Genomic DNA, 15310 nt, shown 5'->3' on the forward strand with positions numbered 1-15310 from the left:
GACTTCAACAATACTCCGTTGAATTACACACTCTCTGACTGCAGTTCAATTACTCATTACCCTCTGTTGTCCCGTCACGTTGTGAACATCTTATATATACAAGACTAACACATATCTAGTAAATGCTAGGGCATTCTTGAAGGAACAGGATATTTCTAGAAAATGTGGCGTGATACTAGTCACATGACCTTGCTGACGCAACACTATTAAGCCTATCTGTCCTTGCTTAGTGTCCACTGTTGAGATGTGGTTTACTACAAAAATGCTTCAGGCCATACCACAGAAAATCAAAAGGAAAAAAGATGGCACCAGGTGTGAGCCTGCTCTCACAATTAGTACCTGCTATCCCTGTGCACTGTATCCCATTGCACAGTTTATCAGTGTGGAACCATATGCAAAGGATAGAAAATTCCCATTTGGTTCATGCACCACTTAAGTTCTCTTAAATGGATTAATGGGAAAACCCATGCTTCCCCAGTTCTAAACCACTGGGGAGGTTAGTATGGAGAGTTCTGCATTGGACTGATGTAATTTCCCTGGTATGAGACTTGAGTAGGTGCACTCTTTGATGGAAAGTATGGCAGAGATGTTTACCTAGATGTTTAGTACAAGCCACTCCTCTACATTCAAACCAGACCACTCCTGTGGTTATGCCAGCTGAATTGGTCTTGTGTTTGTTTCTGGATGCAGAACTGAAATGATTTCTCCTTGCACCTGCTTGTTCTGATATGTATTTCTCTAGTACTGTACAGCCTGACTTCTTGCTCTAGCATCACTACACATACAAGCCTTGCTGACCACTTGAGATATAATGACCAGTTGAGCAATCTTCAGTACTGCCCACCCATGTGACACTTTTTTCACAGCATCTTTTACTGTACAACCTTTATTGGGTAAATAATATTGTCTGCATGAAAAAGATGCAGTTTCTCACTGAGTGATGCTGCACTATGTCTCCTCATGTAGAACAACCCACCTTTCCTCTCCACTTCCAGTGTGTTTCTTTAGCCTCATCAAAGATGAGCTGTTGCTGTAATGCTAGTGATCTTGGGACTTACTGCACATATCAGATGTATCACCTTCTTATTGGTGGAGGGCTATAGTTTGATGATGATTACAGGTTAGGAAAATGTTAACTTTACTATGTTACATACATGTGGCTTGTTGAATGAAAAAAACAAACAAAGGAAAAATTATAAAATATATCTTGTTGTAGAGGTAGATATCATAGAAATAATATTAAAAATAATTTTGAAGTAGCAGTAAAGATAGAGATAGTATTCAGTATAGCTATTATTATTGATAATTAAGTTCTTAACTGGTTCAAGCTATGAGACCTTGTTTTTGACCATGCCAGTAATGCCATTTTTTTAGCTTTTTTCAGTGATGTTCATCCTCCATACCAGTAAATAATCAATCACAGAAAAAAACTATTTTCTTTAACTTATAGCCAAACTCTTTCAGTTGTTGAGCCCTTGCTGTGGACACATTGCAAAACTAGTGATGGAAGTAAAAGTGTATTACAATCAACACTCATTCCTAGTCATGCTAATAGGAAATTAAAAGCATTTAGTTTTGTGCCAGATGCTACAACTACAGAGAAAAAAGTATCCTTTGTTACTCCATATGCCTTCAAGCTTCCAGGTAATTAATTTCCTTTGTTTAACTAAAACAAATTATTTTGTGTTTGGGATAGCTATTTTCTTTAAGGTATTTTAATAGATTTCATTTGCAGGCAGTAATTATTAAGTATCATTAATTCATAAATTTATTAAATTATACAAATGTGATTTTCTCAGGTGAATTGAACCCAAAAAGTAATTAAGTTACTAAAACTGGAAAAAATGGAAGGCCAAAGGTTTGAATTGCAAGTAACAGAGGCTGAAATAAAAACGATTTATTCACAACAATCCACTGATATGAGAAACTGCAGGTAGCCAAAGACATTTAACACCAACAAGAACTCCTTTATTATATATACCAGCTATTTTATTACTGACCACTGGACAAGATGAAATTTAAAAGGCAACTTTACAATACTAGCACTCAGGATATACTGATAAAAGATTAATTGTGCTTAGAATTATATGGCAATTCAAAGGTCCATTATGCCTACATCGTCCACATCAATAGAGAAGCCCTATTAGCATAAAATGGGGACCAGAGCTTTCAATATTCTATATCTCCAGATATAATCAACATGTCAGAAAACTCATTAAAGTCAATGTAATGAATTATTCTGCAAAGCCATTCAGCTGTGAAAATAACTCTTGGGCTGAGCGTACAAATGTAACAGTCTCTAAGAGTAAGACTAATGCGGTTCATGCTGTTCATGTATATCTTGCATTTAAAAGTTTTCTTACAAAAATGTTCTAAATGTAAATATATTTAGTTATCATGTTGCATTTCACAATTCATGCAAATAATATTTCCTTCAATATTTATTGGTTCATACTAATCTTTCCTTACAGCATTAGTATTTATGGCAGCTTTCTGCCTCTTATTTATTTTAATTTTTAGAAGGGTCTAAATATGTTTCTGCCAAATGCAATCTCATAGTTTAGTATTTGAAATTTTGTATATGCTGTCTTTAAAAGGATTAATTCTCACTGTGTATTATTTTGCACAAAATTTATGTTACACTCACACAACGGACTAATACACATTTATGCTGTAGTAAATATCAAATTGTTTTTAAACAGTTTTACAGGTAATAAGTACATGAGTAAACTGTAAATTCCAAAACAGTACCTCACCTCTCTCACAGGATAGCTTGATTTTTCATGCCTCTGCTTATGAGATTTGCATGCCACTAGCCTTGAATTAACTCACACCTAAAAATCACATGTTTAACATGAACTGCACTAGTGCATGATGACATACTCATGTGATGATAGCCCTCTACCGCTAGGAGGACAACACAATCTCCTTGCACAGTAACTCCTCTTAAGCACTTGCACTCGAAATATCTTTATTCTTTTCCTTGGCATTGTCTAGAACGGATGTGTTTTTAAAATTATTAATCAATTATGTTCCAATTGAGATAGTTTACAAAACTTAAGTTTTGTTTAAGTTTCACTGGTTTATTTTATAACTAAGTAAAAACAAAATAATAATTTTTTTCCTACTTACCCATTATTAATTCTCAAATGACAATATCTTCTGCTTCATCTCATGATAGTGACAATGTTCCTAACATTGAGACTACTTTGTTTTTCTTCTTCCACCTGACATTAGGGTATGTACAGACTCATTCCTCAAACACTTGCACACTCATACTACCATGCCTTGCCCTCTTCATTTTCTTGTCTCTTTTGTCCTGGTTTACAACCATTCTTTATTTACATTCCTCAATTTCCAGTCTTTGGACTTTCTTTTACCTGTTTGGGGGGTTGCATCCCTTAACTTTTCTCTCCTTTTCTAGTGCCTAATTTTCACTCTTTTGTCACTTTCTTATCACCCTCCTGTGTTACCTCTCATCACTTCACCTTATGTCTGAGGCACTTTATTGTGCTCAGGAGGCATTTCATGGAGAAGATTGTTCTCTTCTTTTAATGATGTTGGTCCATACTTCTTTTTCTGCTCTATCTCTCCTTACTTGGTTTCTGTACTGTTGGGCCTTGTTGCGATGGGATGTTCTCCTAGCTAATGTATACATCTTTTACATGATCTTCATTGGGCTCTATTTCTTCACTCTGAGGTCATTATGGATGTTCCTGACTCACCAGAGACTTGGGCTGAGGCAGCCCAACATTATTCCTTGTTTCCTGTGGTTTCTCTTCTTTCTCAAACTCACCAATCTGTTCCTATTCCTAGGCCTGCTGAATCCATGTCTCCAAGAAGACTGGAGCCTAGTGTCTGGTTATCTACCTGTTGTCTCCCAACCAGTTTTTTTATCATCCCTTGGTTCCATATGTAGGGTTAATTCTTTCTCTGGTGGTTCTTTTCACCCAGACTGTGGATGACCAAGGCCAGCTTTTCTGACACCTTTTTACACATTGTGATCTCTCCATCCTTTAGATATCTTTTTCTTTCGTCCATTGGGATCAGGTCTTTCACTTCTGTGCTCTTCTTTTTGGAATTGCATCTGCTCTGTATGTCTTTATTTGTGTCATGGGGCATTTGCTCTCATTGCTCATGGATTGGTGCTGATGTTCCATTATTACGTAGAAGATTGGCTTCTCTTCACCCCTTCTCATATGGATTTCTTTCATACCTGCATTCCTCTGCAGGAAATTGCTTGGCTGGACTAGTTTGTCAAGTCTTCCAAGCTTTATCTCATGCTTGCTCTATACTTGGTACATCTTGGTGTGTTCTTAACCTCCCATCTCAGTCAGGCTCAGCCTTTACCACTTCGCTTATTAGTGATGGAATTTCTTGTCTCCAAGGTTTGTGCTTTTATTTTACACACACACACATGGCTCCTTCAGTGGAAATTTTTATGGGAACCATTGTCCCTGAGGATTTATCTTGGTGGCTCAACCATATCAATACCATTGTGGGCATCCACTTGTTGCTCACATGACCACATCTCCATCTCTTCACAGTTGCTTTTTTGTCAGATTGAACAACTACATTTTGCAATCTCCTCCACCTTCTCATGAATCGGTTAGTTGTGAACCACTGACAATTCCACAGTCGTTCAGGAGGATACCTGTGCCAGGACTCATGGCTTTGCTATTTTATGCTTATTTTTGTTGGTTTCCTCTCATGGCTTGTCATATGCCAGGGGCTCTGAACTTGGTGGGGGATTGCCTCTCTTGGCCAGACAGGGTTCTAACCATGAAGTGCTCTCTCCATCCTCAGGGATTTTGTTGGGTTTGCTCAGTTGGGCACACCTCTCATCAATGCCTTCACCACTGTTTACATCAGACTTACCCTCTTCAGGTCCCTAGTTCCTCATCCTTCTGCCCTGGCAGTCAATACTCTCTGCCAGGACTATTCTCACCTTTTTGTATATGTCTATCCTCATAATCCTCTTATCACTCTTTGTGGTGCCTCTTTTGCCAGCACAACTCTGATTTCCTTTACTTTGTCAGTTGACATCTAGGCCCCCTCTTCCTCTGCCTCCATTCCCACAATCTCTTGCTCCAACCTCATTTATCTTTCACCCAGGGGTTTTGTCCCTTCATCTTCATATATGGGATTTGTCCATTCCATTGCCTGCATGGCTGAACTCTCTGATAATATAGCCTTTTTCTTATCCCATTCCTGTCATTGTTCAACTATATTCATCTATTAGGAGAAGTGATGGGGTTTTCTACGTTGGTTCATCAGCTTCTCAATTTTTCTGGGCCATTTCCTTGTGGCCTACTTTTCAGCCTTTTTCACATGGTTTTTTTGACCTTGGATTATCAGTTTCCATTACTGCTGGTTCTCACACAGCTTTATCAACTACACTTTGTCTTTCCTGTTACTGTCAGGTTTTTCTTCTCCTGTCCTATTCACTTTGTTCCAATTTTTCCTTCTTTACTAACCATCTCATCCTACTGACATGCTTGACTGGTATTTTGATGTGGCTTTTACACAGTCCTACATGTGCTCTTACATGTTCATCTCCCATTATCTTCATCATCTGCCTGTTGTGTTTCTTGAGGGATTTTGACTTCCTCCAGTTACTGTTCTTCAATAAACCTACATACTGTCTTTGAAAATGGTAAGTACATTTTCTTTTTCAGCACCATTTTATAGGATCCTGCCAGTTGTCTGGTGTTGCCTTCCAGGGTGTGCTTAATTCCCAAAATTCACATTGGGCCAGGAGTAAGAGAAAGCACTCATCCTATCTGCTCTGGCTGTACCAGTGCCAGCTGTTGAGATGGAGTATTCTGCAAGAACATTAGAGATATCCTCATGGTATTGAAATTACTCAATTGCCCAGTCCAGACTGTTCCATTCCATGGACTATCATTGAAAAAGCCAGAACCAAAGAAATGACTGCCCATTTTTTATCCTCATGCTTGCCAGCTATTAAAAATAGGGTTTGTGGTCACCTATTGCACTATCTCCTTTCTGGCAGGGGTCTGATGGGAATCTGGGCACTTCTCTGGGTCTCCCCAATGTGAATTCTCCCCCCTCTTCAAGTGGACCATGGGAGGCCCTTGCAACTTACCAGTTCCTAATTGCTGGTGTGGTGAACTCTTTGGAGTTCTTCACTGGGGTATAGGGTGATGGGTACACTGTCTGTGTTGTGTGAGTCACCCCTCAAACAGCTGGTGTGTTCTCATTCTGCAGCAAGAGAGTGTCCAGTTGAGTCAAGGTGAAACACACACACTGTATGGTCTGATCGCACCCTAATCACACTACACTTCTTGGCTTACAGCTGCTCAGTTGGTCATGATCAAATCTGGCTTTAATGCTTATACTGGCCCGTCCACCATTTTAGTGTGGGATTTTAGCTATTCTGTGTGAAGAGATGAGGTATCGTCTCAGAATTTAACATTTTTTCTAACTTGAAAATGTATTTCCAATAGATACTTATCTCCACACAACTTCCCACCTGTCCTTCCCACTTTCTTGTTGCTTCATCTAAGAATGATGTTATTTCAAGCATAAGTTTTAAGAGGAGTTACTGTGCAAAGTGATTGTGTTGCCCTCCTTTTGGTGGTGGGCTTTTATTACATGATAACCTTATCATGCACTAGCAGAGTTCGTGTTAAACATGAGATTTTTGGGTCAGAGTTACATCAATGCTAGTGGCATGCGAGTTTCCTAGGCAGACCCATGAGAGATCAATGTGAGTATCTATTGGAAATACATTTACAGTTAAGGAAAAGATTAAAATTAATATAATCTTAAGAAAATATTAAATTAATATCTAATACTTTGTGTAGTTGTTTGCATGTACTACTATGACATTTGTTTTAGAAAATATTCTAGTGTTTTATAGATTTGATAGTAGTTTGTGATTAATGAAACTTGGATCAGTAAATTTATAGCAGATTAAATTGTAACTAATTGTATGTGACTGACACATGAATGATGTAAGTGACAGAATGTTACTTCTACTTTATACATTTTGCATTATTTCAGTGTCTAGGAAGTTTGGTTCTGAGAAAAGTGTGCTGAATCTTCGATCAGTTTCAGAAATCCGTATCCTTGGAACTATAACATTAAAGTGCATGTACAGTAGCATACATTGTAAACTTTTATTTGAAGACAATACATATTAGTGATTTTTGTTCATTTAATGGAAATTGTTGATATAAAGCAAATTTTAAAAAGTAATGTCTTCAGCTTTTAAAAATTGTTTTATACTGAAAATGAACTTATTTTACATTTAAAAATAGGACATATAAGCTAGAGAATTGTATCTAAATTGCTGTGAAAAACCTCTAAAGTATGGGAAATCCTATGAGAATAAGACTTCTGCATGTTATTTTGATATTGATTATTTTGGAAACCTTGACAAATCCGTGATAATATCTTGTTCAAATCATAAGTTTAAACAAACCATAAAAAATATTAACCTATGTTGTTGTATAATTTGTATCATTTATCTTTTCCTTATATTACAGAAGTAGGAACAAGATAAAAGCATAATCCAGTCAAAAATAGTAAATGTCGTATAATTTGGTTTGAACTTAGGCAAAAGTTATGATTCAAACATTTTTTGTTGTTGTTGTTTTAATGAAGAAGCTTAGTTATTTTCTAATAAATAATATATTGCTACTGGCTTCTCAAACTGCTGTATTCCATTTATACAGGTATAAAAGATTTTTGTGGGACTATTGAACCCATTGGGATAGCAATTTAAAAAAAATAACTATTAAATGTTGTGACACTGAAATGTTATTCTTATGGAAAAAGATTATGTACTTTAATAGAAAAACTACAAAGCAAAATTTGATAGTATTTTAATGTTTTAAGTAGGAAATGAACAGTTGTTTGGTTAAAACATTTTGAGATAAAAGTGTTTGCTTAGAAGTGATCTATATGTATATACAATATGTGTGTGTGTGTGTACTAAATAAAAATAAAACTACATATTAAATGTTTTTTAACTTGAACTGTTTGGGAAAAAGAAACTGAGGAATATTATTCTAATATTAATAAATATAATGTTGCATAACGTAACAAAATTCATATGTAGACAAACCAGATGTGCAATTTCAACCATATAACGTTAGCCCTCATCAGCCTAGGTAAAGTTGATGATAGAGATTATCATCTGATTGAGCTTTACACAGGTTATGGTTATAAGATACATATAAACACATTTATAATCTTTCATTCTAAAATAGAGTTTGAGGCTACTTAATATTTCAGCTAAGTTTAACATAAATATAAAGTTCTTTATATTTTAGTATATTGCTCAAAAACTTGTGGTTCAAAGAAAATTAGATATTTTTCTGTTACAAGAGGCTCAAATTCTCACAAGGAGAAAGGATATCTAAGAAAATTCAGACAGGAAGATAGTGTCATCTGAAAGATTTCAACATTAAAGTTAATCAAAATAATTATCAAAATAAATTAAAAAATTACAGGATATACAATGAGTTAAAATCAGCAAAAGAACTATTTGAGGGAAGTGGTAAGAAAGTGGTTTATATGGAAATATTGCAACTAAAACACTTAATATTTAATATTTCATATGTGATCAAGAATATAAATAACATGATATTATAACATTAAAGAATAAAACTTTTTTATCTGTCCAGGCCATCCTATCCACTAAATCAAACTAAATGCTAAAAACTCAAAACTAGCCCTTGTTATTCAAATATTTGTCAAACTTTCCTTTAAATTTCCTTAAATTAACTGTATCTACCACAAGTGATGGCAACTCATTCCAAAGGCTAACCACTTTGTTAGAAAAATAAAGCTGTCTTAGCTAAAGTTGATTCCTACCTTTCAAGTTTGAATGAACTCAATTTATAGCAACCCTCTGCTTTCTTCCATCTAGAAAATCCTGTAAGAATAAGGCTTCTGCATGTTATTTTGATGTGGATTTCTATTTTGGAAATTTTGACAAATTCTTGATAATATCTTGTTCTTGTAACATTATTCAAGTTTGACTGAATTTCATTTATAGCAATCCTGAACTTTCTTCCATTCAGCTAGTTTTCTATCCAATGAGCCATCATATTCCCCACATCAACAGAGATAACTTTTTAAGAAACCTTTATTGTGTCATCTTGTCAAATGCTTTCTAAAAATCCAGATATGCCAAATCCACACCCATACATCTATATATGCAATAATCTATTCAAAGAATGTGAGAAGATTAGTTATGTAACACTTTCCCCTTGTGAAATCATGCTGACTATCGGAAAAATTAAAATTACTTTGCAAAGTATTTTTCATCAACCTTTCAAAAGCTTTTGCCACTACTGATGTAGACTAATAAACCTGTAATTGTTGTCATCTCCCTTCAAAAGAGGAGTAACATTAGCCAAGTTCCAATCTTCTGGTACCTGCCCACAATTCAAGGGTAAATATTATCAGGCCAGAAGCTCTATCAGTCTTTAAACTTCTCAGTTTTTTTCTTAACAAGCTTAGAATTAATGTGATCATCAGGTCAACTTCAGCAATTATCACATGCACCCAGATGTTCACCCATCTCTACCCTGTCAATTTTTTCTATATTAGAAGTTAATAATAAATTGAAATATCACTGTTCCAATAGGTTTCCTGACCAATTGTTGAAGAAAACATCCTGAAGAGTTTCTAAAAAAACCTGTCTTCCTTATGATTTAACTCTGGAATTTCCCAATCTGTATGTCTAAAATTAAAATATCTCATATATATATATATATAACCTCATTAACAATTGAATTATTTGTCTCATTGAACAGTTTTTTCATTAATTTCATCAGTTTTATCTATTGGTCTATAACAAATTCCAACTAAAAACCTTCACCCTTTATAACCACCAACATAAAAAATATATTCATCATCATAGATGTTAGTTCTGATATCTACAACAGTTTAGCCTACCTTTAAAACTACATTTTATTTTTAATTCGTTAATCTGGCCTTCTCCAATGTCATCTCCTAATTTAAGTTTGCCATTACAGTTGAGTTAATAGCCCTAGTAAACAAGCCAGCCCCTACCCTTTTTTAAATGTAAACTATCCATTCCAAACGCTCTCTTTTCCCACTGAACTTATCCCACAAATTCAAAAAACGGTATAGTCTGTGGGAAAAATAAGGAGAAAAGAATTAGATTAAGCTATCCAGAGCCAGGGGTGGAGGATATAACTGAGAGAGCAAGTACTATATTAAATGGTATTAGCAGTGATGCAGTCTTTGTAGTACAAATGATGTAGAGAAGGCTAATGATGTAGGGAATGGTAAGTCAGAGGAGCTTATTGTTAAGTACAAAGCATTAATAAAGACATTCAAAGAAAAATGCCATAATAATTTAATTTTGTCAGGGATACTGCCAAAACTTAACTGTTGAGATGAAATTATAAGTAGGTCACTAAGACTGAATGCTAGGCTTAGATTAATATGTAAGGAAAAGCTGGTTGGCTGATGTATTGTACTAAAGAATCTTGTGTAAGAATAACCTTCATATGTTTTTCATTTCCATCCCTATGCGTCCCTTTTGTTAAATTTCCCTACTCAAATTCATCATCTGTACAAACTAAAGGCTGAAATCTGTTATCAGACTAACATAATTACAGTAGTTTGCTAAAGTAGGAATATTTTTTTAAAATTTTAAGTAACTCAGTTTTTGTAGCTCTGACTTTCTTGTTTTAATATTTTTTGTTGCCTTAAAACTTTCTATATTACTATAGCTAGCTAGGTTACATATATATTGATCCTTACTTGTCTTTATAAGATTAAATATTTTTTTATTATACTTGTTTAATAGAACCTGCTCATTATAATTAAACCCACTACTTCTAGTCTTTTGAAAACTATTACAGAAATTAGAAGGAATGGGAAACTTTGTTATAGACTGATGAAACAAAGATTTGGCTCTTTAGAAACTAAAAAAGTTTTTGTTTGGGAACATGACCTTGGAAGACTTAAGCAAGACTGTATATATTATAATGGGTAATATGATGATAGTTCTTTAATGATGAAGGAATGTTTTTCACCTGCAGGAGGAGGTGATATTGTCAAAATGGGCGGTTTTATGAAGAAATAGTAGTATCACAACATCCTAATTTACCATGTAGTGCCTCTTAAATTACAGTTTATTGATTGTGGCTTGGAATATCAACAGGATAAATAATCCAAAAGATCTAGCTGTTGGTATAAAAGTTGTGAAGTGGTCAGCCTAGTATTCTTGTTTTAATCTATAGAATTGAAAAGTAATATTGCCAAAGCAAATCAACTAATGTACACCAACTTTTACTAGGAAAAAACTGGTTACCAACTTGCAAAAAGAGGATGATTGATGAGGCTCTTAAAGTGCAACAGCGTTCTTGTAGTTTACAGTTACAATCATGGCTAACACCTAAATATCAATTGTCTTTAACTTGTATTAACTTGCACGAGTCTGTACTACCCCTTGAAATGAGTACAATTTCATTTTAGGATGACATGATGCAAACAGGGTCAAACAAGTATAGGCCATACTGAACAATCATTGTTGTATGTAGTCTTAATCTACAATGAAGAATAAGCACCAGTTTATGACCTTTCATCTCCTGCTAACTAACTACATGCAGAACAGCTGCACAAACACTGAGAAAAATTTAATGTAACACAACTAAATAGCTAAATATTTATTATAGAAGAATGAAATAAAACATTTCTTTCAACTGTCATAATCAGACTGCATCTCAATTGACAGATTCTTTAAAAGTTATCAGAATTTACTTCTCTCCAAATATGTTGTCAAGACTTGCTATATGGCAGCTGGTACACTCCAGAATCATTTATCTCAGATGAAAAAGGAGAGCATGGCTGCTTGTACTTAGAGCATAAACTGTGAACAGTGAATGAATGAAAGTGAGTGATGTGGCCTGATGATACCTGTTTCATGCTTTTATATGTTGATGATGGAGTAAAAATGTGGTGGAAATCATGAAGGTACTTGACATTGTTTGTGTTGTTCACATTGCTCAGTTTGCTGGAAGTAGAGGTGTGATGTAGAGAATACTCTTGTGGCAGAGATTATATTATTTGATTCCTTTAGAAGGATGACTAGTATTCAGATTATTGATGTTGAACATGTTCATGCCACAAAGCTAATTTCCATCCTAATAGATAACAGTTCTTCTGAGATCATAATGTACTCATACTGTCTGAAAATGATTCCAAAAGCACAACAGTTTCTTAAATCATTTTTCTTTCACAGGACACATACAGATCTCAACCTGATTGAGATTCGGTTGAGATTAACTGAAGTGATGCATTACCACCATAAAAACCTCCCAATATCTGGAAAGCGATAGTAGACATACTTTTTGGCAAATGGGTTACAATGGTGTGAGACATCTTCAGGCACCTTCGGAAGTCTAAGCCTTGCGAAGTCCAGACTATTTGCACTGCAAAAGGTGCTGAAACCAAGTATTAGTTGTTCATTTTAATAAAATGACTTGTTTACATATAAAGGAGAAACACATTGTTTGTCACAGCTAGGTTTGTTCAAAAGTGCACCTTATTGGCCAATAGCTGATTGGATCCAATGAGAGCTTAGTGAGTGTGAACAATCTGCTCAGTTCCTGAATTTCCTAGACAGTTAGACTGAGATTTTTGAGAGAATCATCTTCACCAGCAGTTTGTGAATAAGATTTTCATGTCTTAATCCAAGTTTGGCTCTGCTTGTAGGTCTAAACTAAACATCCAATTAAACCCGAAGTACTCGTTTCAATTTTTGAAATTTCTCACCCATTGCTCCAGGAATTACATTTAATTATTGAAGAAACGTCTAGACTACATCAACAATAGTAACAACATTATAATAATAAACATTTTAGTTTGTTACTGAAATGTTTTGTTAGTTTTTTTTAAGTCATGAGGCAAATAGATATAATATTTTAAGTGTTAGTAAATTTTAAGTAATAGTGTTAATTATGAAAGTAATATACTAACAAAATATCCAGTTATGAAATAAATTTCTATGTTACAAATAAGCAAACTTTTGGTCCATGTTGTTATTCACTTAATATGTACTAAGCTGAAAAATATCGACACGTGTTTAGCAATTTTCCTTTTTTCAACATTGTGCAGTCCAGAGTATTTGAAGATGTAAGTGTTTTTACTAATATTGGAAACAAAGTCTTCATTAACTTTAAATGTAAAGACTTGCATATAAAAATATATTTATGTAATTAATATTTACTTTTGCTACAGTTGTTTCATGAGAACAGGTTTAACTAGAATTTACACTTTTAGTTTCTATCAGGTTTATAGGTAATACTAGCAAAAGTACCTGGCTTTTCGTAGGTTATTAGGTTGATATATTTTAAAAAGTGCATAAAATTTATCATGAAAGTAAAAATATTGATCCAATTTTAAATTGTTTCTGAATTTAGGTATTTTCTGTTATATCACCAATGGTTTTCATAAAAACAAAGCTTTTTAACCAACAAAGACTAAACTAAGAAATCAACAAACGTCATTCCAGTTTTGTTATTTATGCATCTCATTTTATACTTTCAGTACATAGACTAACAACAATAGTAGGTTATACTTTTGTAGCAAAGCAACATGACATAAAAGCCATTGTTGGAACACATTGTTACCAAAACACACTGGCTTTTCTATTTATTAGAAGTTGTTAATCTAACTGATATACTACAGGGTATACTATGGGGCGTGCATGCTTGCACGCACGTAAATAAGTAATAATACCCAGGTGCACACCCTCAGGGTCCACTTAGTATGGGTGCAAAATTTCAGGTTTCCTCTTGGAGCTATGGCAGTTACACAGACATGCCCTTTTATTATTATTGATCAAGGGCACCCATAGAAAAAAATTAGAGGGTCAACTAACTCAAGTTTCAAAAAATTAGGAAATCAAAATAGTTTTCTTTTATAGAAGACTGGAAGTTGCCATTTTTCTGGCACAGGTTAAATAAATATAAAACTATGATTCGATTAAAATATCTTCTAAATTACTGTATCAAAATAAAAATAATTTAGATACTAATCATACAATTGTTAATAGCTTATGATTGTCCAATAACATAGAAGAATAATTTTACATATCTAATAAATTTTTTCTTTTTGAAAATCCAGTGCGGATCAAGTGACCTTCCTTGCCCCTTCCTGCCGGCATCCATGTTATAGATTAATTGGGAAATGTTTTTGTGCTTTGTCGTAGGTAATGGTAAAATATAGAGAAGACATGTTATTGTCATTCTTTGTATGTAGTCATTCATTGGCTTAGCTAATATGTTCTAATTTTAAAATTAAAAGTCTAATAAAGCAGAATCTTAATCTATGCTTTACATAACTTGCTCCCCAATGGTATAGCTATATGTCTGCAGACTTAAAATGCTAGAAACTGGGTTTGATACCTGTGGTGGGCAGAGCATAGATAGCCCATTGTTTAGCTTTGTGCTTAACTACAAGCAAACAAATACATAACTTAAAGTATTGTTTGGCTGGATTATACCATAATTAGTATTGTCACCGTTTTGTTTTTATTGTGCAAAAAGCTCATGGGACTTTGCATTCCCCCCTTTCTGTGCATGCTTGTACAGTGTCATATCTCTTTTAAATCCTTTTTTTTTTCCAAATCAGGACATACACAATTTATAATTATTCCATTTTGACAATTGTTATGAAGTATCCAGAATGCATAACAGTTTTCCAGCTAGACTTTTTTGTTTGGTTATTTTCGGATTAATTAATGTGTCTGGCACCACTTCTCTTCATTGAATATTATCTTATTTTTCAGTACTCTATTCAAATCATGATGCTTAGAAGTTAATTTTTTTTGAGTTACTATGTGATAATACAAGGTTAAGTTTCATAAACTAAAGTGCAATGTTTCTATTATCCTTACACTTATTTTATAATTTGTGCTTGTAAAAAGGTAAGAAATATTAGGCTATGACAAGATAAATAGAGTTTTTTTATTGTTTGGATAGCGACTCTTGGTCATTTTGAAATTCCTTGGTAGGGGTGTAATTCCAAGACTAACCTATAAGCACAAGGAGTATTCCAAAACATTTTTACCTCTGCTCACTCTATAGCTATTATTTGACTGTTAGGGTTTCTTTTCCTTCAGCCATCAAAGCATTAGTTTATCCGTAGTGAGATGGAGATATACATTCGATCCAGTGGTGTTTCTCTGGGGGGCTCTGAGGCTGCACTTGCAGATGATCCTGAACATTATGGAGAAAATTTAGACTTGTTTTTCCCAGTGCCTTCCTTTACTTTGTCAGCTTCTCATAAGGCC

At 34.3% G+C, this 15310-nt stretch overlaps 1 protein-coding gene across 10 annotated transcripts in view; it reads left to right on the top strand.

The window, feature by feature from the left end:
* The window catches only part of LOC106465077 (probable ATP-dependent DNA helicase HFM1), a 123448-nt gene that overhangs the window by 22351 nt on the left and 85787 nt on the right, over window positions 1-15310 (top strand). For 7 of the 10 annotated variants that reach the window (XR_002611891.1, XM_022392889.1, XM_022392893.1 and 4 more), the window contains 3 exons: window positions 1451-1644; window positions 7030-7089; window positions 13079-13149. The exons of 2 other annotated variants lie outside the window; for them this stretch is intronic. Coding sequence is in view for 6 of the 8 variants with exons in the window: in XM_022392889.1 (XP_022248597.1) it covers window positions 1451-1644; window positions 7030-7089; window positions 13079-13149 (325 nt within the window). In the remaining 2 variants the exon portion in view is untranslated. Of the gene's footprint in view, window positions 1-1450; window positions 1645-7029; window positions 7090-9640; window positions 9716-13078; window positions 13150-15310 lie in introns of those variants that run through there. One more of the 10 variants, XM_022392898.1, reaches the window with a different exon arrangement.

The sequence above is a fragment of the Limulus polyphemus genome, unplaced genomic scaffold, assembly GCF_000517525.1.
Source record: "Limulus polyphemus unplaced genomic scaffold, Limulus_polyphemus-2.1.2 Scaffold1828, whole genome shotgun sequence".
NCBI classification, from domain to species: Eukaryota; Metazoa; Arthropoda; class Merostomata; order Xiphosura; family Limulidae; genus Limulus; species Limulus polyphemus.